The sequence below is a fragment of the Ambystoma mexicanum genome, chromosome 6p (assembly GCF_040938575.1).
Source record: "Ambystoma mexicanum isolate Mex_15411 chromosome 6p, UKY_AmexF1_1, whole genome shotgun sequence".
Classification (NCBI taxonomy): Eukaryota; Metazoa; Chordata; class Amphibia; order Caudata; family Ambystomatidae; genus Ambystoma; species Ambystoma mexicanum.
The window spans coordinates 86496718-86521781 of record NC_090935.1 but is presented as its reverse complement, the minus strand read 5'-3'; the positions used below and the strand labels follow the sequence as shown (position 1 = coordinate 86521781).

The following is a 25064-nucleotide window of genomic DNA, read 5'->3' as shown; positions in this document are numbered from 1 at the left end:
TGGAGTGGGTGCAGGGAGGAAAGAGGGAGATTGCAAAATAGTCTGTTGTAGTCCAGTCTAGAGAGAACTACAGCTCTGGAGACATTGAGCTTCTGGGGGAAGGTGAGGAAAGGGAGAATGCCTCAGAGTAGGTGGAGCTGGAAGTGAGATTTCTTGGTAAGGTCCAAGATTTGATGGTTGAAGGAGAGAGCGGGACAAAGTTGACCCCAAGGTTTTTGGCTTCACAGGATGGCGGATGTAGAGGCCCCCCAGAGACAGTAGCCAGAGGGTAGGAGGAAAGGAGGGCTCAGGTGTCCCCAATGAGAAGGATCACCATCTTACTGGCATTAAGGCAGAGAGCTTTGGTTGCACACCATGCCTGAATGGCGGACAGACAATCAGGGATGAGAGGAAGAAGAGTCACATTCCTGCTCCCTGTAATTATTAAAAGCTGTTCCATCGTGAGCATTTGTTTCCAACTTAACTCCTGGATCCCCTGATCTCCTCCAAAGCTCATCTGATTGCTCCCCCATTATGGCCGTGAATAGGCTCTTTATGTCACCTATGGACAACATGACACCATCAATGTGTTTCTCTTATGCATAAATCCACTTCCCAGCCCCTGCAGTGAGGCAAGGGAGTCTCTTCATCAAGTTAATAATACACCTTCCTGCACTCGTCTGGAGTTACATCCACTTTCACTGGGGCTTCCCCCAACTCTCTCATTCCCCTTCGTCTCCTACTCCTGTTATTCGTTCAACTGACACTTCTACATGCATGGAAGCAAACTCTGCACTACCATAGGGCATTGGCTTTCATCCTCCCGGCTCAAATCCTGTACTCATGGCAATATTTCTGTTCTCTATGTCCACATTGACCTCCTTGATAACCAATGTATCCAACCTAACAAGAACTTTTCCATGCCTCCACCTTCCTTACTCTACATCCTTTGCCTGCCTCTTCACTTCTCGCTCTTCATTTCTTTGCTGCCGTAGCAGCATTACCTCTTCTTCCTCCGCTGACCTCAGTGCTTCTTTCATTTTGTTTTGCTCCTGTATCTTTACCACCCTTCACAGACTATCCTATCCTCTATCCTAGCAGGAAAAGTCCTAACCTCCTTCTTCTCCTCATTTTAAATCCTCCATTCACTCTTGTAGCTGCCCGCCTCACTCTTGCTCGTTCTTCCACCCTTAATCTCTCTGCTAATCTAGAAGTCAGCAGAGTTATTCCCTTTCGACTCCCCGTTCTCAGAATTCCTGTATTCCTAACCATCGAAGTAGTTACCCTTCCCTTTCCTTGCTGTCACATTTTCTAGCAATCATAGATCATGATGGAGCTGTAACCTGTGCCTGTCACGCAACCACTGGAGTGGCGGGTGGGGAAAATGGAGATTCAAACTCAGGGTGTGCATACCTTTCTGCAGGCGATAAAGAATAGCACCCATATGGGGGGCAGTGTGGAAGGTATCCCTACACCCTTCTTTTCCATCCCCTCCTCTGAGACTTTAACACGATGGGCCTTCCCAACCTTTTCATACGTCCTCCAGATCTCTAAGATAACTTAGGTAGAAAGGTGCATCCTAGGTAGAAAGGTATACTGGTTATCCAATATTCCCTGTTCAAAGGCGAATAATTGAGGATTCTATCCTTAGTTTTTCCCGTAGCCATTCCCATTGGTATTTTAGAATCTTTGCCTTATAACCAGGCAACACCTGATACAAATGATTCAGTGGAGTCTCCATAACATAACAGGCATATTTGTAAAGCACGCGTTCACCCCAAAAGAAGAAACTTCGCGCTAATAACATATGTTTATTGTTACTCAACCTAATATTGCTCATTTTATCAACCTCGGAATGATGAAGGTCTGAGTGGACCTGCTGGGATTCGGACCTGTAACCATGAGGTCAAACACAGGTCCCTGTAGTGGATGCATTAGTCCACTGAGCCCCAGACCCAGCATAAAAGGAGTGCAAGGCTTTTCACTACAACACTGCTGCTCTCGCTCTTGTCATCACTAGGGCAGTCTTCTCTACAACAACACTCTCTTTCCCTGATTACACAACGTTTCCCCTTGACTACTTCGACTAACCAAGAAAAGGGTGGCAAGGGCTGCACCTGCACAGTCAATGCAGTATGAAAGATGTCAAGGTTATACTTTAGGAAAGTTTCTACGGTTGGACTTTTCATAGGATGCCACCCCACCTCTAAGTGAGGGCTCCAGCCAACCAGACAAGCAAAGTGAAGAGTATCAGGACACACCGCACAATGGCCGTGATGGGTGGGATACGACATCATGCCTCTAAAATAACAAACTTGGTAAAAATATATACAAAGGACTTACAATGCATCACAGTTCACTCCCTCTTCCAAAAGATTCCCTTTCAACCACTGTAACCTCAACTAACTTCACCCACGCACTCCAAGTGTACCCTTACCAAACCCCTTAAATTAAAAAAACAACCGTCTTTTACCCCTATTTTCCTTCTTGCTTTCCCCCAAAAAGTGTACCCACATGAACCCGAAGCGCTCCAATGTGGTGCTTTGTCAAGTTGTCATGCGTAGCTGGACCACAGCACCACGCCTACAGAGAACAGATGGGCCTGTAACCAAAATGTTGCCCACATTCCTATCTTTTTCACTGTGCACGTAAGACTGGGCCCGCATAGACATGCAGCGGCTGAGTTGTGTGGACAGGAGACACCCCAAAGTCCGGGAAAGCTTATGCTCCCTTCATGATTGCCAGATTTGTAGGGGCAGGCCCCTAATCACCTTAATCCAAAGAGGGCCTACCACCTAAGAAGCGAGTGCACATCTTGTACATAAAGCAGGTTTATTGTGCAATCGTCTGGGGAGCAGATAGACAACTCTGTTGAGCCAAATTCACCCAAGTCTCATTGAACCACATAAATTAACACATTATGTACATTTTTGCAACAGTTAAAACACTCCTATGTATTTGATTACACCCCTCCTCCCCACATGTAATTGGACAAAACATCATCTTTCTCCATTCTCATTGGCCACTTGTTTTCTGAATTACCATTTTAGATCATATTCATAACACACCCATTCTTGGGATTCGTCCGTGGTAGGTCATAGCATCATCGAACAGTTAAACATTTCAGTGCAAACATAATTCACTATTAGTAACAACTGACCTGAACCCTTTAACCCTAAACATAATTGCACATTGATACTTTAACAACATGAGTAAACAGGTTCTCTTTTAACTGGAATTAGCTATTTCATCCGCTCTGACTTACTGGCTCCATTGAAACATTGGTATCTAAATGACTACTTTTTTGACACGCACAGCACATCTAAAAATACAATTGAAACCCCTGGGTATCGATAACTTTGGCCTCGAGCGACACTTCACCTCATGTGCTGGTCAAAACAAATGGCCTTAAAAAGAGTACATCTATGTCCTGCGGAACTACCGTGCCATGAACATTGTATCCTGTTTGGCTGATTATCTGATTCTTTACATATCGCTGTTCCTCCTTCAATCCTGCAGATCTAGATTTTCCCAGTCACCTGAAATTCATTGCACAAACTGCTGGCTGCAGAGTCAAAATAATTCATAAAAGTTCATTAAATCAGATATATACATTCCCTTTGTATGTTCCTCAGTGTGCATGCATGAAAATTGTGTTTTCTTTGCCAATTTCTGGACTTTGCAGTGGCTTGTGGGTAATACATTCAGGGGTTTGTGCAAGTCTGACCTCTGCGGATTCCCACAGGTGTCTTCTTTTTGGAAATGCATGGGGTTTCCTGTTTTCCTTAGTGACTGCGACAACCTGGGCCCAAATCTGTAGGTTGTCCCCAAGAGCAAAATCATGCAAAATCTGCTCTGCGAAACACTTGGGCTTACCAGTGGTTTAGACTTTTCCCTTTGCGCCCAGGTAAGTGCACCCACACATCTGAGGTACCGTTTTTGTCGGGACACCTGTGGGAATGTGGGAATGTAGGATAAGTGTTGTTGGCGGCGTGTTTCCATGGGTTGGCGGTGGGAAATGTCTGAAAAATGTCTGACTTTGTCCGGGATTGTGGATAATACATTCTGGGGTGATTCACATAAGTCAGACCTCTGTGGATTCCCATGGGTGTCTTCTTTTTGGAAATGCACGGGGTTCCCTGTTTCCTTGGTGGCTGCGACACCCCAGGTCCAAATCTTTAGGTTGTCCACAAGAGCAAATTCCCACAAAATCTTCTCTGCCGACACAGTTGGGGCTACAAGTGTTTAGCCTTTTCCCTTTTGCTACCAGGTAGGTGCACCCACACATGTGAGGTACCATTTTTGTCAGGACACTTGTGGGAATGCAGGAAGGTAGGACATGTGTTGGTGGTGTGTTTTGGTGGGATGGAGGTGGAAATGTCAGAAAATTTTAGTTTTTTTGCCAATTTTCAGATTTTGCTGGAGCTTCTGGGTAATACATTCTGGGGCGATTTGCGCAAGTCTGACCTCTTTGGATTCCCACTGGTGTCTTCTTTTCGGAAATGCATGGGGTTCTCTGTTTTCCTTGGTGGATGCAACACCCTGGGCCCAAATATGTAGGTTATCCCCAAGAGCAAAATCACGCAAAATCTGCTCTGCCGAAAGACTTGGGGTTACCAGTGGTTTAGCCTTTTCCCTTTGCACTCAAGTAGGTGCAGCCACACATGTGAGGTACCATTTTGGTTGGGACACCTGTGGAAATGCGGGAAGGTAGTACATTTATAGTGTTAGCTTGGTTTTTATAACGTTTTCATACATTTGCTGCTACACTTTGTCACACAACACTTTTATTTCCCAAATGTGACCTTCATTTAGTCGTTGCTTTACGGATTATACGCTTTTGTATCCTACACAAGTCACCTACCCTTGAAAAGGTCTGCCTGTGCTCTTTCAAGAAATGTATGCTTGCCGTTCCTCACCACATTGTTTTCCTTATTTACACATATTAAGTATGTCTCTTTCGGCCGTAAGTATTAAAATGCTGTGTACCATGGCTCCATTTTTGGCTTGTGGTATTGCTTGTTTTGTGAAACATTATAAAAAATGTGTGATTTCCTAACTGGAAGAGTCGGGGGAATGTAGCGGGGCATTGCTTTTCTCAAAATTCACAGTAACCATTGCCTTACTGGGCTAACCATGTCCACCACATACCTTTTTTATCTGTCATTTTTCAAATGTTTCCCCAAACTATGGACATTTTCTCTACATAGTTGTTGCCTGACCTGGACAAATCAACCCTTCCTAAACTTGGAATTGTGTCTACTTTTCAGAAATGTATGCCTTTCTGTCTTCCCATTCAGCTTTCCTACCCACCTTTTCCATTCTCTCCAAGCCTGTCCTATTGGAAAAAAATGGCAAAATCGCCTATCTCTCACAAAATGGATGGGAACCATATCAAAATATATTTTTTTTGGTTTCCACTCAACCTGTTCTTGAAAGCCTGGGAAATGGCAAATTCAGCACAGCAAACCATTTGTTCCTAGCTCTTACAAGGAAGAAACCACAGGCTTCTTTGTACATCATTTATTGCCATTTTCTGAAAAAAATGCAAATGTTCTCCCTTTTTGGGATTGTTCTCTCATCCCCATACAGCAAACTAGGATAACAAAAAAGTTACAAGGGATTGAATTGCGACATACCGAAATCACCAAAAAAGGACTTTGCACAGGGGGGATGGGGGGGGGGCCCTTGGCAGTTAAGGGGTTGAACATATATACTAATTTATGAGCAAACATTGATAATGTCATTTTGAAATAGAATAGGATAATTAGCTGTCGGTTGCAGCAAAAAAAGAAGAGGAGAGGACCTAGAGCAACAGGCATTTGTACTTAGGCAGGAGCCCTGATTGGACAGTGGAACAGAGGCTCAGGACTACCATGTTGCAGGGGAGTTTCGTTGTTTACCACCATTTCTCTCTTTGTTTATTTTTTTGGTGTTTGCAGCTTCAGCTGACAAAGAACAAGAGAAAAAGTTCAGATGTAAAAGTCTGTTGGAAGCAGTAATAAAGAAGTAAAAGCATAATGCTCTCCTCCCATCTTGACATAGAATTAAATTCCTTTTCTGAACAGTTTACACATCTTTGTAGCGTGAGTTCTATCAAGGCGGGCCGCTGCTTTCTATATAGATTGTCATTTCCTATGGTTTTTCTCATGGATGTATTAATTATACTCTTGATTTGTGTGGTTTTAACTATTAATGGAGAAAATCAACTTTAATAGAGATTGACTGATTGATGACAAATAGAATTTGTTTTGAATGAATTATGGGTTGGAATCGTAGAGATCAGTTGCATCATGGGATATGTAAAAGGTCCAGCTGGGGTAAATATAAGTTCTTGCAGTGGGAACTAATAATTAGGTGTGATAGGAAATGGGTTCTTTTTGCTGCTTCCTCCCACAGGCTTCAGTGTGACACCCTATCTTTTTGCTATGGTCTGCATCCTTACCTGACTTTATGGAGGTTGGTAAAGCCAACAGCCTTACTTATCTTGCTTTTGTTTACTTTTTATGGAGAGATGTAACAGCCCCCAAGACTACCAGAACTGGGAGACCCTATCTGCCTTAATGGAAGAATGATCATCATTCTTACACTGAACGCGAGCACCTTACCATGAAGTGTATTAGGAATAATGGGAGTCCCTAGAAATTTTCCGTTCACACATTTCTATTGCAGAATGTGTCCAAGATGGGCTGATGGTAGCAGATGTTTTTCGACTGTGTTTTCACTTTGCATTTTACAGCATAATGCCATTTACAGTACCATATACTCTAAAAAGGCTGTGCCACAAAATATGTTCTTGTCCTTAGGCCATTTTGTGCATGGCCATCTTCCTGATGTCTTAAATCCAGAAAGACCATGTATTGAAATCCATTCCCCAGGCAAAGCTCTTGCTTTCTCGGGCAATGTGGGGGAGGGCTGTCTCTGTGTGTGGTGGAGACTTGGTCTGGGCCTAGTCCACATCCAAGCCAAAGTGTGTCTGTTGCTGTGCAGATGTGTTGGTTAAAGGCTGTCCATGATTGGCCAACCCATGCCAGTTTGGAGGGTGTGGATCCTTAACATTGGTGGGATTGGGATGGAGAACAACTCCAGCACAAATCTGGGATAGAAGGAGGACTCCAGCAGCTATTCTGTTCCTCTCTAGGCACTGGTTGGTGCTTGACCCCTAGACCAGTGGAAACAGCTTGTCCCACCCCTGCATGAAGATCTGTAACTAATGAGCCTTTGGAAGTTTCCCTGGACAACTTGGTGGATTTACCAGTAATCTTCTGGGCACCTTGCTGCACCAGTCGCCATTCTGAGTTCAGCACTGTAAAGTTGCAGATCTTCAATGCCTGGAGCAAGGCACTTTTCCCTGTAGCTTCAACCTCCCTGACCAATCAGAAGCCATGCAGGGTTTGTTCCATTGTTTTCACGAAAAGGAACGCCTGTCACCTGCCTCATTGCAGTGACCACTGCGGCAATCTGGATTCTTCCTCATGCTGTAGCTCTCCTGAGGTCTCTGATCGATGGAGGTTTTCATCCTGTTGTGACGCGCGTATTGAGCTGTTCATTCTCCAGCACTGTATCATCAGATGCCGGAACTGCTAACTAGAGAGTCCTAAATCTGACCAAAAAAATAACTTGTGCATCTGCAGGCCCCAGGACCTTCCTCGACCAGACAAAGCCTAGAGGTAAGTGGGTCCAGCAGATTCATAAACCCTTTAAGTGGTTAATTGGTTGATGAAGAAATCAGATTAAGGGGGGTTAGTGTTTATACCTTATTCAGCACTCTGCCATTGGGTTGTATGGACGTAAAGTCCAAACCCTAACTCTCCCTTCCCTTGCTAAGATTGCTGATGATCTGGTCAAGAGTCCCCGCCTGGGCTTCTACTAGAGTGATGGGATTAGGATAGAAGCTTTCAAGAACTTTACTTAACTTGTTTTACGGTTTGTAAAACACTTACCTGTAACCATTGACTTTTCAAACTCATGTTTCCAAATCACATATTAAATCCACCTGACTCTCTGCAAAGTGAATATTAAGGAACCAGTGACATTTGGGCACTAGGCCCCATCTACTATCAGAGCAGAACTGATTAAGAACTATGGGCCTGACCTAGGTTCAATTGTGAGTGTCCTAATTATTTTCTAATAATGTACTCACTATTCTCTAAATTGCTATTTATCCCAATCTTCACTTGCAGTACCCTATACAGTCACCTTAACATTTGCTTTTCATATTTAGACAATAGAGCTGGGGGAATGAATACTTTCTTCAGTGATGAGTGTGATTTGCATGTCACAGCTTCAAGTCCTGGCAAGGCCAACTCACCCTTTCAACCTTCCAAAGTTGATAAATGGGTACCAACTACAGTTGGGTGATATTGGATGTAAATATCTTGAATGTAAAGCACTTTGGCAAAAGCGCTATATAAATAACACATCCTTATCAATATAACTATTTATCATTAATATTGCTTACAATTGCCTGTTTCCAAGTGTAAGGGTGCAGAAGTAAGGCTCGGACACAATGATGGTATGTTTTTGGATTTAGACTTTTATTGATAGTAAGAGGGCTGGAAAAATGCCCCTGTATCGCTAAAGCTAAGAGTGGTTTCCCTGCCTCAAAGGAATCTAATGAAAGTCTGAAACTAAAACATCCATCACTGCCGTGTCCAAAATCCTACTACTGTCCCGACCACTAATAATATAGTATAACTGTGCAAGGATGGTCTTTTCTAGTATAAAGTGCGTGTTGTGCTTTCAGAACAACAGAAACTATCCCAGTCTCACTGGTAATAAAGTGGTACAAAATAATGTTCCAAAATATGCGACTCCAAAGGCTAGGCTTGTGCTCCTTTCCCCTGGACTTATTCTTCTCTAGTTCCCTGGATACCTCACAGGAATCTGTTGCTTGTCTTCACAGTTACTGTATCCTACCCGCTTGGTGTTCTCTGCTACCAAGCATAGGATTCCTTTTTGCTCATCTGTCCTAGGGTTCTTGACCCTCTTATCCTAAACCTCTAATGTGGGTGCAGGTCCCAGACTCGTAATACTTAACACAGCTTGGTTTGCTTCACTGCCAAGCAAGTGTTTACTCTTGTAATGATGATTTCCTTCCTTCAGGGTCCCAGACGCTCTTGGCTGCAAACGTTGGCTTCACATATTGTTGCAAGTCTCAGACTCGCAAGGTTGTGTTGTATCCACTTGGTTCACTCTCTTGCCATGTACACAACTCTCTCTCATTTACTTCAGGGTCCCAGACATTCTCTTTCAACAGGGCCCCAGACCGTATTGCTTTAAAGTGCGGGTCCCAGACTCACACAGTTTCATTATATCCGTTTGGTCCACTTTGCTACCATGTATACAACTGTCTCTTATTTACTTCAGGGACACAGACGCTCTCTCTCTTTTGGGTCTCAGACCCTCTTTCTCTTGGCTGCGGGTCCCAGACTCGCACCGTTGCATTGTATGCACTTGGATCACTCTCCTGCCAAGTATACAACTGTCTCTCCTTTGTTTCAGGGTCTGAGACCTTCTCTCTCTTTTGGGTCCAAGACCCACTTTCTCTTGGGTGCGGGTCCCAGACACGCACCTTTGCATTTTATACCCTTGGTTCACTCTACTTCTAAATATACACTGTCTCTCCTTTGTTTCAGGGTCCCAGTTGCACGTTATGTCACCTTTGTGTTTTGCCTCGCGTCGGTGTAAATATCTCGCTATTCCTCTTTGGGGGATGGCTCTCCTGCTCTCGCCTCTCTCCGTCGCGTTTGCTTGTGCATGAGCTTGACACTGGCTTTCTTTGGAACTCACATGTCGGGTGATGTATTCATTAGAGCCAATCCCTGGGCTTGGAAAGCTAGACTGCTCGCTCTGCTTCACGCGAGTTATCCTTGTATTCCTAGCCGTCTTCTTCATCACAGTATCAACCTTAAAGCTGCATGCATCCTACTTTGGACTACTTGGTTTCTCATTGTTGTCATTTAGTTTGGTTACCTAGACAGCAATACCTATTAGACCTATCCAGGGAGGGGGCAGGTAGATTTGGAAAAGGAGTTGGACATGGTGAAGTGGGGAGATGCCGCTCTCTAGTGATGATCGTCCCCAATCCCATAGGGGGGTCCCCAACCATGTGATCCATCTGCTGTGCACCACCCCCAGGAGAATTATTATACTGTGGACGCACCACCCCGGCCCCATGGGAATTGTCTCCCCTATGGAAGAAGGGACGACATCCTCAGATTCGTCACATAAGGTAATGGGCCAGTGTTTTGTTAGTAGAACCCCCACAACTATAAATGTGTATGAGCAGTAGTTGTAGGACAATACTCACCTGAGATTTTCATTGCTTATTCACAGGCCTAATAAATAATGTTATGTTTGTGTATATCTTTTGTGAATTATTGGAGTGCTCTGTGGGTGTCATTGTAGTTGTTGGCCACTCTCACACCCTCCCGAGTCTAAGCCTTACTGCTCTCCTACCATTCCTTGATTGATTTTGCCTGGACATCAGTGTCTTCTCCATGTCCCCTATAATAGGGTGGCCTCTCAGAAGCCACACCCAGGGTTGATTCTGAAAATCCATCTTAAAAAGGTGATATTTTAAAATGAAGAGCTATTTAAAGTACATGTTTTTCAGTGAGCATCGTAATGATGAATCCCAGGGTTTCTGTCCTTAATGTTTGATCTGGTTGTTGTATGTACATCTCAGGCTCGCAGCTGAGGAGTGGAGCATGAAGACCACTTCTGCCTCACCCATCTGCTCTGTGCATGCAATGCACATACATCTGCATGCACATTGCATATTCCTGTCAGAGGAGATGGTTGGATAGAAATTGAATCTGCCTGATTTCTCCAACTGTAAAAATGTAAAAATAGCAGCTCTGCAACAGCATCCCCGCCTCACTGAAACTTGAGGAGAACCATCTCTGGTTCCTCAAAACCTTTCTCTTTGCTTCTGCTTTTTCTCCTCCTCTCCCCTGCTGAACCCCTGGCTGAAAAGGCACTGGTTACCTGGCCACCTGCTGATCTCGGGCCCAGGTCCCCTCCAACGCCTTCCTGGCAACCCCCGTACTCTGGACTGTCGCTGTATCCCTTCAGTCCCTCTACCAGTACTTGATACCGGATGTCTGCACTTACCCTTGCACTTGTCACCAGCTGGCCATACTTACTATGTTATTAGTCTATTATACTGTGTACTGCACTCTTCCCTCCCCCTCTCCCTTGCACGTTCCCCACCCCCTCCCATGCACTTGCGCGATCTGAGTGACACCTGGCCTAGTAGGATCGCTGTTTGTCTTCCCACCGTTCCCCCTCCCTTGACTATAGGCACGTTATAAAAGCCATATCATATCATAGGATATCATTCCATGGAAATCAAAGTGAATGCTGTGCACCGTGAACATAAATGTTGAGCAGCATTAACTAGTTTGACCATACATAAGTAAATCATGCACAGAAACCCCAAACTACTCAGTGTTGTGTGCATGATTTCTACAGACGCATGTAAACAATCAAAGTAGCAGAGACGTGTAATAGTAATCAGTCCTGCACTTGCATCATGCCCACTTTTAAAAATAGAAATCATTAGATATCCATTTGTATCTGAACAGATGCCATCACCAGGACAACCCTGAGCCTCAGGCACCTATCAGAGACAACCCTGTCGCTGACATGCTTCCATCCCACCCGCTGGTGTCATGCCAGAGATATATGTAAGAACAAAGCAGGAGAAAACAGCTCATTATGGCATTTGGGGAACCAAAAGGGACAGTGCAGGTTTATTTTTGCATTTTCAGACAGAGATTTGATTCAATCAGGGAACTGTTGCATAAAATGTGATGCCAACGAATGTCAAACACTAAAACATCTGGTAATGAAGTCTACTGGTACAAGGGAGATGAGAATTGCGAGATTGAGAAGATTTGTACACGACATCATAGATACGGAGGAATTTTGGTCCAGAGCTTCTTCTGGTACTGAAACTTTCCTAACAGCAGAAATGGTAAGACTAATGGGAGATCTAAAGATAGATAACTATCAAAGGGAACCGGGATGAGAGTTGTAAGTTTTATTAATGTTTTAGTTTTAATTTTCTTTCTTTTTTATTCTCTTGGTTCAAATGTTTTTAGATAAAATATGTGTTGTCTGTTTTTTTGGAATTTTCTTTTTGTGAAATGTTTTATATGTAAATAACAGTGTAAAAAGTCATGTACTTTGGCTAATGCACAATAAATAAAAAAAAAATTTAAAAAAGAATTTGCATTTTTTATTTATTTAGCATTTTTAAAGCCTAACACAGCCAGCGGGCACCAAGCAGGAATTGTTTGTTTTTTAGATGCGTAATTGTTTTTGGTCTTAGTTCCATATTTATAACGTGCTTAAACACCCAGAGGTTCCTCAGTGCAGACCCAGGAATCGAACCTGTGTTGCTTCATGTCGTCTTGCTTTCAAAGCCAGCTTGTTGCCGCTGAGCTATCCTCCTGGAACAGGTGTGAACTGGTTTCTGCGTAGCTCTGACAAGACTCCATCCACTAATTCATTTTCAACTTAATCTACAGAACATCCAACTTTGATAAATCTGTTGTTTATCAATTTTCGCTAACAAATTAACCTCCACAATTGTATCAATGTAAACAATATCCCACTTGGAAGCTTGAACATCCCTCAACACCCCATTTCCAAATCCATGATTAAGTCCTCCTAGCTCACCAGGACTCCCATATCACTGCCCTCATTCACTCCAAAGGCAAAGACTGACCCCATAATCTCTGACCTCCACTCGCTCACATGCCACGTTCTTTCTCCCCTGGACTAAACAGGCCATAACACTGTGCCTTTTTATTATCGAGTGCAAGGCTCATTCTCATCAGCTTTAAACACCGGTGCCTATGCTCCCTCCACTCCACTTCTAAGCTTCGCATTTTCTGTACTGCTGCGCCCGGTTAACTTCGGGTCTGGTGCGCATTATAAGTGAATAAAACAAACAAACAAACAAACACTATCTCCATGGCGCTCACACCATCTTGCTAAGATGCCAGGTTCTATCTCCCCTGGACTAAACAGACCATCACACTGTGCCTTTGTATTATTGATCACAGGACTCATTCTCATAAGCTTTCAACCTCAGTCCCTCCTCTCCCTCCACTCCCTCCACTACGTCCATGAGGATCACACCCTCTCACTCACATGCCAGGTTCTGACTCCCCTGGACTAATCTGTGACTTTTTTATTATCGAGCGCAAGACCTTTAAACACTGGTTCCTCCACTCCCTCCACTAACTCCATGAGGCTCACACTATCTCACTCACATTGCAGGTTCTGACTCCCCTGGACTAAACAGGCCATCATACTGGGCCTTTGTATTATCGAGCATAAGACTCATTCTCATCAGCTTTAAACCTTGGTACCTCCCCTCCCTCCACTAACTCCATGAGGATCATACTATCTCACTCACGTCAGGTTCTGACTTTCCTGGACTAAACAGGCCATCACACTGTGCCTTTTTATTATCCAGCGCAAGACTCATTCTCATCTGATTTAAACCTTGGTTCCTCCACTCCCCCCACTAACTCCATGAGGCTCACACTATATCACTCACATTTCAGGTTCTGACTCTCCTGGACTAAATAGCCCATCACACTGTGCCTTTGTATTATCGAGCACAAGACTCATCCTCATATGCTTTCAACCTCAGCTCCTCCTCTTCCCCCACTACATCCATGAGGCTCATGCCATCTCACTCACATGCCAGGTTCTGACTCCACTGGATGAAATGGACCGTCATACAGTGTTTTTTTATGATCAATCACAGGACTCATTCTCATCAGCTTTTTACTTCAGTTCCTTCGTTCCCTCCACTCCCTGTACTACGTCCATGAGGCTCACACCATCTCACTCTCATGCCAGGTTCTGACTCCCCTGGACTAAACCGGCCATCACACTGTGTCTTTGTGTAATCGAGCACAAGACTCATTCTCCTAAGCTTTCAACCTCGGTTGCTCCCCCCCATCCACTCCCTCCACTACGTCCATGAGGATCACACCATCTCACTCACATGCCAGGTTCTGACTCCACTGGACAAAACAAACCATCGTACAGTGCCTTTTTATTATCAATCACTGGAATCCTTCTCATCATTTTTAAACCTCAGTTCCTCTGCTCCATCCACTCCCTGTACTGCGTCCATGAGGCTCACACCATCTCACTCTCATGCCAGGTTCTGACTCCCCTGGACTAATCTGAGCCTTTTTATTATCAAGTGTAAGACTAATTCTCATGTGCTTTAAACCTTGGTTCCTCCACTCCCTCCACTAACTCCATGAGGCTCACACTATCTCACTCACATTTCAGGTTCTGACTCCCCTGGACTAAACAGGCCATCACACTGGGCCTTTGTATTATCGAGCACAATACTCATTCCCATCAGCTTTAAACTTTGGTTCCTCCACTCCCTCCATGAGGCTCATACTATCTCACTCACATGTCAGGTATTGACTTTCCTGGATTAAACATGCCATCACACTGTGCCTTTTTATTATCCAGCGCAAGAATCATTCTCATCTGCTTTAAACTTTGGTTCCTCCACTCCCTCCACTAACTCCATGATGCTCACACTATCTCACTCTTATTTCAGTTTCTGACTCCCCTGGACTAAATAGCCAATCACACTGTGCCTTTGTATTATCGAGCACAAGACTCATCCTCATAAGCTTTCAACCTCGGCTCTTCCTCTCCCTCCACTACATCCATGAGGCTCACACCATCTCACTCACATGCCAGGTTCTGACTCCACTGGACGCAATGGACCATCACACAGTGTTTTTTTATTATCAATCACAGGACTAATTTTCATCAGCTTTAAACCTTGGTTCCTCCACTCCCTCCTTTACTCCATGAGGCTCACACCATCTCACTCACATGCCAGGTTCTGTCTCCCCTGGGCTAAACAGGCCATCATACTGGGCCTTTTTATTATCAAGCACAGGACTCAGTATCAACAGCTTTAAACCTCAGCTCCTCTGCCCCCTCCACCACTTCCATGGGGATCACACCATCCCACTCACATGCCAGGTTCTGTCTCCCCTGGGCTAAACATACTGGGCCTTTGTATTATCGAGCACAAGACTTATTCTCATCAGCATTAAACCTTGGTTCCTCCACTCCTTTCACTAACTCCATGAGGCCCACATCATCTCACTTACATGGCAGGTTAGGTCTACCCTAGATGAAACAGGCCTTTCCATTATCAAGCGCAAGACTCACTCTCAGAAGCTTTCAACATTGGTCCCTTCTCTCTCTCCACTCCCTCCACTCCCTCTATGGGGATCACACCATCTCTCTCCTATTCTGCAAGAAACCTGGTATTTTTCACAAGCTCATATCCTTCCCTCAGCAGATTCATGACATCACAAACATCTCACCTGCTACGTGCTACCCTGCATCCCCACGTGCATACTTCTTATTCTAAATACACCACACAGAGTTTGGGCCCCTTTACCAATGATCACATAGTGTCTGGGTGAGTGCAGCCTCCTTGACTTGAACAGGTATTCATTGGCAAGATGCACATGTTTGCTCTGCAGCTGCTTCTGTGCTGAACACTATTTACCTTCCATGGCCTGTGTTCCTGACTTGGTCTCTCAGCAGCACTCGCAGCTCCAGGTTTAGGGTCAGAAAGATACATGTCATGTAAGGCGTGTGCCATTGCATAGACAGCCACGTAAACCCTGTGTGTGAATCGAAAGTTGAAGACATCATAAATGAACGAGTCAAGACTTTGTAAGGTCTCATTTCCAGAGCAATAGGGAAGGTGTGATATATATTCCGTATATAAATAGGTCGGGTTTTCTCTATCCATCAATTTACACTTGAAAGCATCCTCCCACAGACTGTCAAATACATCATAGTCTCGAAACATGGATACTTTAATATCGTAGAGAAACTCCTTAAATCCAATTATTTTTCCAGTCTTGATTGAAAACGACAGGCTACCATTAAATATGTTCAGGTATTTTTCAAAATAATACTCTTTAAATGAAGACACAGTCACTGATGCAATCCAAATTTTAGGAGGCACATCCTCCCAATCACGATGCAGGAAATACTGCATCATTGATGTCCCTGTGCCGGACAAAATGATCACCTGCGCTGTGGCCTTCCGAATGGCATTGATAATGATTTTCAATCTTTCCGTACCAGGGATGTTAATCTCAGTGTCCAACCTATAGGTAAACTCGACACAGCCTCCAGTCTGGGTGATCACCTTCCTTAGTTCTTGCACTGCTCTCTCCCCGCTGTCATCATCAGAGGTCAGGATCCCAACCCAGGTCCAGCCAAAATGTTCTAACACCTGGGCGATTCCAGCATAATGCGAGCGCTCATTGGGGACAGTCCGGTAAAACGATGGAAACTCAATGTTCTCAGTAAGGAGAGGATCTAGCGCCCCATAACTGATCTGCCGGAAAGAGGAAATGGTTAATGAAACGAGGGCCTGAGATCTGTGGACACATCAAAATAGAACAACCGTCCTCTGCAGATTGACAATTATAAAATGATACCCAGAGTTTTAGCAAACCTGAGTCATGGCAAAAAGGATACACAACATATAAGTTTGCAGAACAGGGCATCCTCATAATCACTGAAAGATAGGAGGCTGCTTCTCTGCAATATTTAAAATCTAAAATTGTAGCAAAAATACAGTATTGAAGTGGCTATAAATGCAATAGCTTTTCTCCTTCAAACACAAAACATAGTGCATGCCTTTTTCATATATTTTGCAAGAATTTACACTGAAATCCTTTCTCTAGTCAGCTTGTCTCCCATCAATAACATTTGAGCAAGCCAAGCAGTTGATAGCTGTCTGTCTTCTCAAGATATTTTGGATGAGATAATACATTTTGATAACTAACATATGTAAACCCAATAGTTTTGGCTTTTGTATAGCAGCATTGGTTTCTCGCTTTTCATTTCTGAATATCAAAGTGCTCTTCTAATGCCAGGACGTCAGGTTACCATATGCCATGTATTCATGTCAAATGGCGGTCACTCAGATGAGGCTATGCCATGTATTCCATTCAAAGGCTCGGAAATTAATTATTTTCCCTTTATTCACATCTAGTGCCAGGTGCTCAGATCATGTTATGGCATGTATTTCCTTCAAATGGCAATCACAAGGTTGATCCTATGCCATGGATTCCACTCAAATGCCAGGTGCTCAGATCATCACATGCCAGGCGCTCAGATCATCACTTGCCATGTCTTCACATCAAACATTAGGCACTGAGATGTTCATATGCCATGTATTGACATCAAATGGCAGGTACACAGATGATAATATGCCACTTTACCACAAAAACTGAAAGGTACTCACATCATCACATCCCCATGACATGCTAGCTACTGAGATGATCATATGTCATGTAGGCTCATCAAATGTCTGATATATTTAGACGATCATATATAATTTATTTCCATGCAATGGCCACATGCTCAGATTATTTGCTAAATCTTGACACGAGGTGCATCAGCAACTCATGTTGGTGTGACATTTGGATTTGTAGATCACATAATTCAGAGGAGGTATATTGCTGTAGGGAGAAAAATATGTATGTCTAGAATGACACAAAGATGGCAGGAGATGAAAGCAAGTGGTAGGGGCCAGGGAGCAGGAATGGGTTTATTGCACAAAATATGATCTGTTGGTGTTCTAAGGCCTAGAGAGATCATATTCTAAATCATTGCCACCTGGCTGGAGAAAGCTCTTCAGCACCCTCTGACTGCTCTGGATTTTGGGATGAAAGTACGTCCTGGGAGGCAGATCTCAGTGTTCTGGTGGATGGATCACGCTCTTTGGTCTCCTTCTTTCTGGCACACTGCTTTAGGTGATCCACCAACTCCAGTGATAGTGGTCAAAAAACCTGGGAGTCTGTCTTTCTTCTTCACTCTCCATGACCACCCAGATGAATACAGTGTGTAAAATGGGTCACTTCTTATTGCGCATGCTTCATAGGGTGCTGCCGTTCTTACCTATTCATGTGCACCCATTGGTCATCGCTTCGTTTGTGATCAGCTGGATCGATTAATGCAATGCCTTGTTTCTGGCCCAAACGCTTTGGCTTATGCATCGCTATCAGCTTCTGCAAAACATGGCTGCTAGGGTGGCCACTTCCACCCCCTATGGGTTTCATATTAGTCCTGTGCTTCACACCCTTCATTGTCTACCAGTGGCCAAAAGGATTATATCCTTGTCTCTGGTCCATAGAGCATTTTGTCATCAGGGAGCCAATTACTTCCAAGATACATTTCAAACTTATATTTCTGGTTGTACTCTCTGCTCGGAAAATGAGTATTTAGTTGTCAACCCTAAATTCCGCCTTTGTAGGGTTTCAAGCCTTTTCTGTCTCTGCAGACAAATTATGGAACAACCTGCCCATGGCCCTCAGGCGTACAGAGACTCACCTTAATTGTTGTAGACTGCTAAAAACATTGTTATTCTAGGCCGAAAGTTTTGCAACATAGTTTGCACTGTCTGTTGTACTCCTCCTCGTGCCAAGATGCCTTTTGGCGAATGTTCGCATTATAAGATTGTTAACATAGCATGGTGAAAGTATAGCAGCCCAGAAAACAGAGAATTAAAACAATCCAAATGACAAAATAACCACTGAACCTCTTTGCAAGAGAAAACCAGGTTTATTACATGCAAAAAGGGTCTCAGGCGGTCCCGTAGAACCAAACTGACATCTGTCTTATATCGAGATAGAGAAGTTACACCTTATATAGCAGAATAAACTCAAATTAACAATACTATGCATAATAATGTGTACAGCATAATCAAAACACCCTCATTGGCTACCACCTAAAGAACATGCTAATTTCCCCCTATAGTTCCTTGACTGATTGGCCACATCTACACTACCCATGTCCCCTAGACACGTGGACCCCTACATTGTGACTGTCAAACCCAGGTATATGATTGGTGGGTTCTTGTCAAAAGGTTTGAAAATTTGGGACCATCATGTGATGTGCACCCTTCTGTTCCAGATGTGATATAAGTAACTTGACAAGGACAACCCAGTTCTTGATGAGACAATAATCTTCCTCCTTAACCCAGATGCCATGGTGCATGCAAGCTGTGTGCGACCTCGTTCTAAATTTATTGGCATCACCTCTTCTCCTCCTGTCCTGAATCACAAGATGAACCAGACACGGCTCCACCCTTATCTCCACCCAACCCCATGTGCCCAGGGATGACATGTCCAGGACACCGCTCTTGAGTCTGAATTACGAGGGTTTGTTCAAAATGGGAGGTTCTTGATGACACATTGGGCCTCATTACGAGGTCGTCGGCTGACTTCTCGGTACCACCGGGACATTACAAATCCCAACAGAGCAGGAAGTCAGGCGGCAGATTTTGTAAGTCCCCATTCTCATGGAGTCCCAAAGGACTCCACGGGAGTAGGGACACAAAAGCACTGGCGCCGTTAGTAACAGTGCCAGTGCTTCTGTGAAAACTCTGCGGGCAGGCGTAATTACGCCCGGCAGGTCAGACCTGTCAGGCGCAATGGCCCCCGCCCGCAGGGTTGTAGTATGGCGGCCCTGTCAGGCAGAAACCTGTGCAGTTCCCTCTGGGACCACTGCAAAAAGTTTAAATCTACAGGAGTTAGCAGTAAACCCAATTGATAGCAGTCTGCACCACCCAGATTTACCTGGTAGCTGTAGCTGAGCAGTCAGACTTCTCTCAAGACGAGTTAGGCAGTATTTGGAGTATACAAGATAGGGCAATTTACACAGTAGAACAAGCAGACACTGATCAGAGCTTGGGTGTAAAGATATATAATTATTTATTTAAAAACACATCTACTAAAAACACTCTGGCACTAATATGGCAAACAATTTCAATCACAGTTACTATAAGTATATATCAATCCCATACATCAATCCCATACAATATTTCGACAAGTCTAGGTTCAACGGCACCACTTCTTTGCAGACAGAGGTGTGTGCTTTCACCTAGATGGCACTCTAACATTCATTAGAACAGGAGAGAAAAAGGCAGGGTATGAAACCAACTCAGTACCAACTTTTTTATGAAACAAATGCAAGGCAAGTAAGGCAGGGTCTGCTGTAGGTCAAAGTTCAGAGGCCAGGCCCACTCGGAGAGAGGCAAGGCGATATGTTCCAAAAGTGGAAATGCACTTCAAGTCTTTGTAGCAAAATGTCACAGAAAGGTTGGACCAGTTTTAGAACAAAAGTTAAGAAGGTCTGGAGGCGACCCAGTGGAAAGGTAAGGATTTAAGACACCTCACGCTAACCGGTTCAAGGGAAGCCAGGTGGACACAGTACCTTGTAAGTGAAGAGACAGCTCCGGCGGGGGCAGTTGTTCCTGGTGGTGGATGCAAGTCAGGGATTTGTCAGAAGATGAGAGGATCTCGTCGTCGAGGAAAAGTTGAGGATCGTTGCACCACCAGGGAAGAGACCCGCTGCGGAGTGCTCCGTCACAAGGCACCACCTTTTGATTGCGGTACAGTGTTTAGTGGCTATCTGGTTGCCGGGGTGCTCAGCACGGGCAATTCGACCACTAGACGTCCTGGAAGCAAAGAAAAAGCAAGGGACTGGTTGTTCCCACCAGTCAGAGGAAGAAGACTCTCCTGCAGGGAGATCTCCTCTGTCGTTGGGAAGTGGTGAGTCGGTTCAGCAGGGCTCCACCGGAGGTGTCGTCGTTGCAGGTTGGCTCAGCTTTACCCTCGTCGGATTCTTAGGTCCTGTGGCGCCTTCTGAAGTTCCAGTCCCAAAAGCCCTGCTTTTATGCAGAAAACCCCCATTCATTCAGCATAGCTGTCAATCAAACATGCTAAGTGGTGAGCGGGGCGGCTCACCACTCGGGCCAATCACACCAGAGTGCGACTCGAGTTGGCAAGGCAACTCAGTCCAGGGTGCCTAAACCCCCTCCCACACCCCCTGTGGTACCCAGGCAGGATGGCACCACTCTGGAGGGCTTCTGTGCAGAAGCCTGCCAAAAGTGGAACAAAGGGCTCAACCTTTGGTTCGGAGTTGCAGAGGCAAACACATACGCCATTTTAAAAAACCGAGTTCTGGCAGAAAATACCAACCGGTGGATTTATTTAAGACAAATAAACCGACGGTATGTTACAGACTAACGTGAAAAAGATTTAGCCTCCAACAATGGGAAGAAGCCCATAGGAATATCTTTGCGGTCGAATATAAAAAGTAGTATCCACTGCCACCAGCCAAAACTCGACGAGGGGGGACGGGACAGTGCCCCCTCGAATAACAGACCCAGGGGTAATCAAATTACCCCTACCAGTACGTCCACAATAGGATGGTTTGTACTGGTTCTGTTAGTAAATTTAGGCATAGTAAAGCCAATGGTGACTTTACATGCCCTGGGAGACAGTAGTCAGTCCCGGGGTTTGGAGTCTATGGTGGGGGTCACCTAGGACACCCCAGTGTTATGGCTCGGAGGGTGCTGTGTAACACACATATCAAACACATGAGGCACTATGGAGTAAAAGACCCCATAGCCCATCAAACACATTGACATTCAAAGAAATCTACCACAAATCATGTCCAAGAGTGGGGGAAAAGAGTTTCACTCTTGGCAGGATGAACAAAAACAACCTCCAGAAATCCAGCAAAGCTGCTGGGGGACTCACTAGGTTAGGAAATTCAGCCTAAACAGAGAATTCTCCCTAACACTCGCCCCCCCCCCAGACTAAGGGACAGGAGGATTTAATCCACTCCTGGATGAATCTCATACCTCTAGTCGATGACATACATCCTAGAGAGACCATCAGCATTTTGGTGGTGACACCCTGACCTGTGCTCAATGGTGAAATCAAACCCTTGCAGGCAGATTGACCATCTCAGTAGTTTTGGGTTTTCCCATTTCATTTGCATTAACCATCTCAAGGGTTGGTGGTCAGTCTGAATGACAAAGGTAGAACCATACAAGTATGGCCTAAACTTCTTCAGAGCCCACACAATAGCAAAGCACTCTCTTTCGATTGTTGCCCACCTTGTTTCAGGATCCTTCAGCTTGTGGCTGATGAAGCAAACGGGGGGCTCCCTACCTTTCCCAGCCAGTTGACTGAGTACTGCACCTATTCCTACAATTGAAGCATCTGTCTGCACAATGAAAGTTTGGTGGTAATCAGGAGCTCTGAGTACTCGGGCTTGGCAAAGAGCCTTTCTCAGGTTTTCAAAGGCCTGATTGCACACCTCGTTCCATCTAACCTTCTTAGGGAATTTTGGAGAGGAGATGACATTCAGAGGAGAAGCTATGGTCCCATAGTTCTAAATGAAATTCCTGTAATACCCAGTGAGACCTAAGAAGGCTCTCACCTGGGTCTGAGTAGTATGTGTTGTCCAATTTTGCACATCTTCAATCTTACTGAGCAAAGGCCTTATTTCTCCACCTCCTACCTCATGTCCAAGATAGACTACCTTACTCTGTCCAATTTGGCATTTACTCGCCTTTATGGTCAGATTGGCTCGTCCAAGAGCCTGCAAAACATCTCTTAGGTGGGTTACATGTTCTTCCCAGGAATTGCTGAACACTGCTATGTCATCCAAGTATGCCATGCAGAAGTCCTCCATCCCATTCAGAACTTGGTTTACCATCCGTTGAAATGTAGCAGGTGCATTTTTCAATCCAAAAGGCATTACCTTAAACTGGTATAAGCCAACTGGGGTAGAAAATGCAGTTTTCTCCTTGGCATGGTCTGTGAGGGCTATTTGCCAATAGCCTGATGTCAAGTCAAATGTGCTGAGGAACTTGGCTGAACCAAGTCTATCCACCAACTCATCTGTTCTTGGCAAAGGGTGGGCATCAGTCTTGGTGACTGCATTAAGAGCTTTATAGTCCACACAGAATCTAAGTTCTTTAAATCCTGCCTTTGGTACTAACACAACTGGGCTAGACCATGGACTAGTAGAGGGCTCCATTAACCCGAGATCAAGCATCTTCCTGACCTCACCTTTGATGTGGGTTCTTACATTTTCTGACATTCTATATCCTCTGCTTTTGACTGGTAGACAGTCACCAGTGAGGATGTCATGCTGGCCCCAAAGGGTCACGCCTGGTGAAAGTGAGAACAGAGAGGCAAACTGATTCAACATAGATTTGCACTCTTCCTGTTGCTCAGGTGTCAGATTTGAAGAGAGATTTACTCCTTCAATCTTTTCGTCTAAAGGTAAGCCTCTGAGGAGATCAGGAAGAGCTTCACTCTCTTCTTCGTCCTCTGATGATGCTAGAAGCAACGCTCCTACATCGGGTCTCGAGACATACCCTTTGAGTTGGTTGGTGTGGAAGACTGTTGTAGCCTCCTTTGGATTGCCCAAGTCCACCAGATAGTTGACCTCTCCAAGTTTACCCACAACTCTGAAGGGTCCCATCCATTTGTCTTGCAAGGACCTCTGCCTTGTTGGGATCATAACGAGAACTAGCTGGTTTTGAGTGAACTCAACCAGGTTAGCCTTTTGATCATGCCAGTGCTTGACCAATGCTTGTCCAGCTTTCAAGTTATCACTTGCTTCCGCCATCATGTGTGACATTCTCCTCCGGAGACCTATCACGTAGTCAGTCACTCTGACTGGCTTGGGGGAAGGAGCACTCTCCAACCTCTCCTTAATCAGGGCCAATTGACCTCTGACGGGATGACCATAGAGAAGCTCAAAGGGAGAATAACCTACTCCCTCCTGAGGGACTTCTCTATAAGCAAAGAGAAGGCATGACAGTAGAAGGTCCCACTTTTGTTTAAGGGGTTCCTCTAAAGCACCTATCATGCTCTTCATGGTTCGGTTGAACCTTTCTACCAACCCATTGGTTTGTGGGTGGTAAGCTGTTGAGAACTTGTAATAAACTCCACAGGTTTTCCACATGGCTTTCATGTAGTGGGACATAAAGTTTGATCCCCTGTCAGAGATTACTTCCTTAGGAAACTCGACCCTGGTAAAAATACCAAGGAGGGCCTTAGCCACAGCCGGAGCCGTAACAGTCCTCAATGGAATGGCCTCAGGATACCTAGTAGCATGGTCTACTACAATAAGTATAAACCTGTTGCCTGAGGAGGTTGGAGGATCAAGGGGACCAACAATGTCAATCCCTACTCTCTCAAATGGGACTCCCACAACTGGGAGAGGCACTAAAGGTGCCACATTCTTGGAGCCAACCTTACGAGAGGTCTGGCAGGTGTGGCAGCTCCTGCAGTATTTTTCTACTTCGGCCCCCATCTTTGGCCAATAAAAGTAGAGATAGAGCCTTTCCTTAGTCTTCTTGAAACTCAAGTGACCAGCCAAAGGAATCTTGTGGGATAACTGCAAGAACTGTTGTCTGTTCTCTTGGGGTACTACAAGTCATCTGTAGTCTCCAGGTGCAGACTCGGTCGGTTCACTGTAGAAGAGGCCATCTTCCCAGTGCAACCTGAATTTCCCAGGCTCTTGCCCTTCAGCCTGAGCTTCTGCCTGGTGGTGAAGACCTTCCAGAGTTGGACATTCTCTCTGTCCCTTACTGAAGTCTGCCCTGTTGGGTCCACCTTCTGCCAGTAAAGACTGCAGCTCAGGATGGTCAACAGGATCCAGATCTCCAATGAGTTCCTGGCCTTCCATTAGCTCTTCCTCAGTGTCTAATTCTACCACACAGGGCTGTACCACCCTCTCAGCCTCAGCTGGAGGGGGAGTTACGGGTGTAACTTTGGACAACCGAGGGGAAGTCCTTGTTGGCTGCACTGAAGTGCTGGCTGCTGGTTTCTGTTGAGAAGTTTTAGGTTTCCCTTTCGCGTCTGATTTTTTTGAGACAGCAGCTGACAAATCCAGCGGAGCAGGAGTGATATCCTTCTTCGTCATCTCCTGGGGAGTACCTCTCATGGTTCTCACCCTTGCAGGACTGGTTAGCTCCTGTAACCGTTTACTAGGAGGTCTGGGGGTATGAGACACAACTCAGAGAGTTTTTAAATCGTTACCCAACAGAACACGTCCTGGTACCTCACTTTGTATGCTGACAGGTATCTTCACAGTCATGTCATTACTCTGGATGAGAACTGGTAACTGGGGGAGCATCTGCACAGGCCCTCCAGCTAACTTGGTGA

General features: G+C 44.9%; 1 protein-coding gene across 1 annotated transcript in view; it reads right to left on the bottom strand.

Annotated features, from left to right (window-relative positions):
* LOC138510692 (extracellular calcium-sensing receptor-like) overlaps nt 1-25064 on the bottom strand; it is a 238524-nt gene that overhangs the window by 102392 nt on the left and 111068 nt on the right. The window contains exon 3 of the mRNA XM_069626466.1: nt 15569-16414. Coding sequence (XP_069482567.1) covers nt 15569-16414 — 846 coding nt within the window. The remainder of the gene's footprint in view (nt 1-15568; nt 16415-25064) is intronic.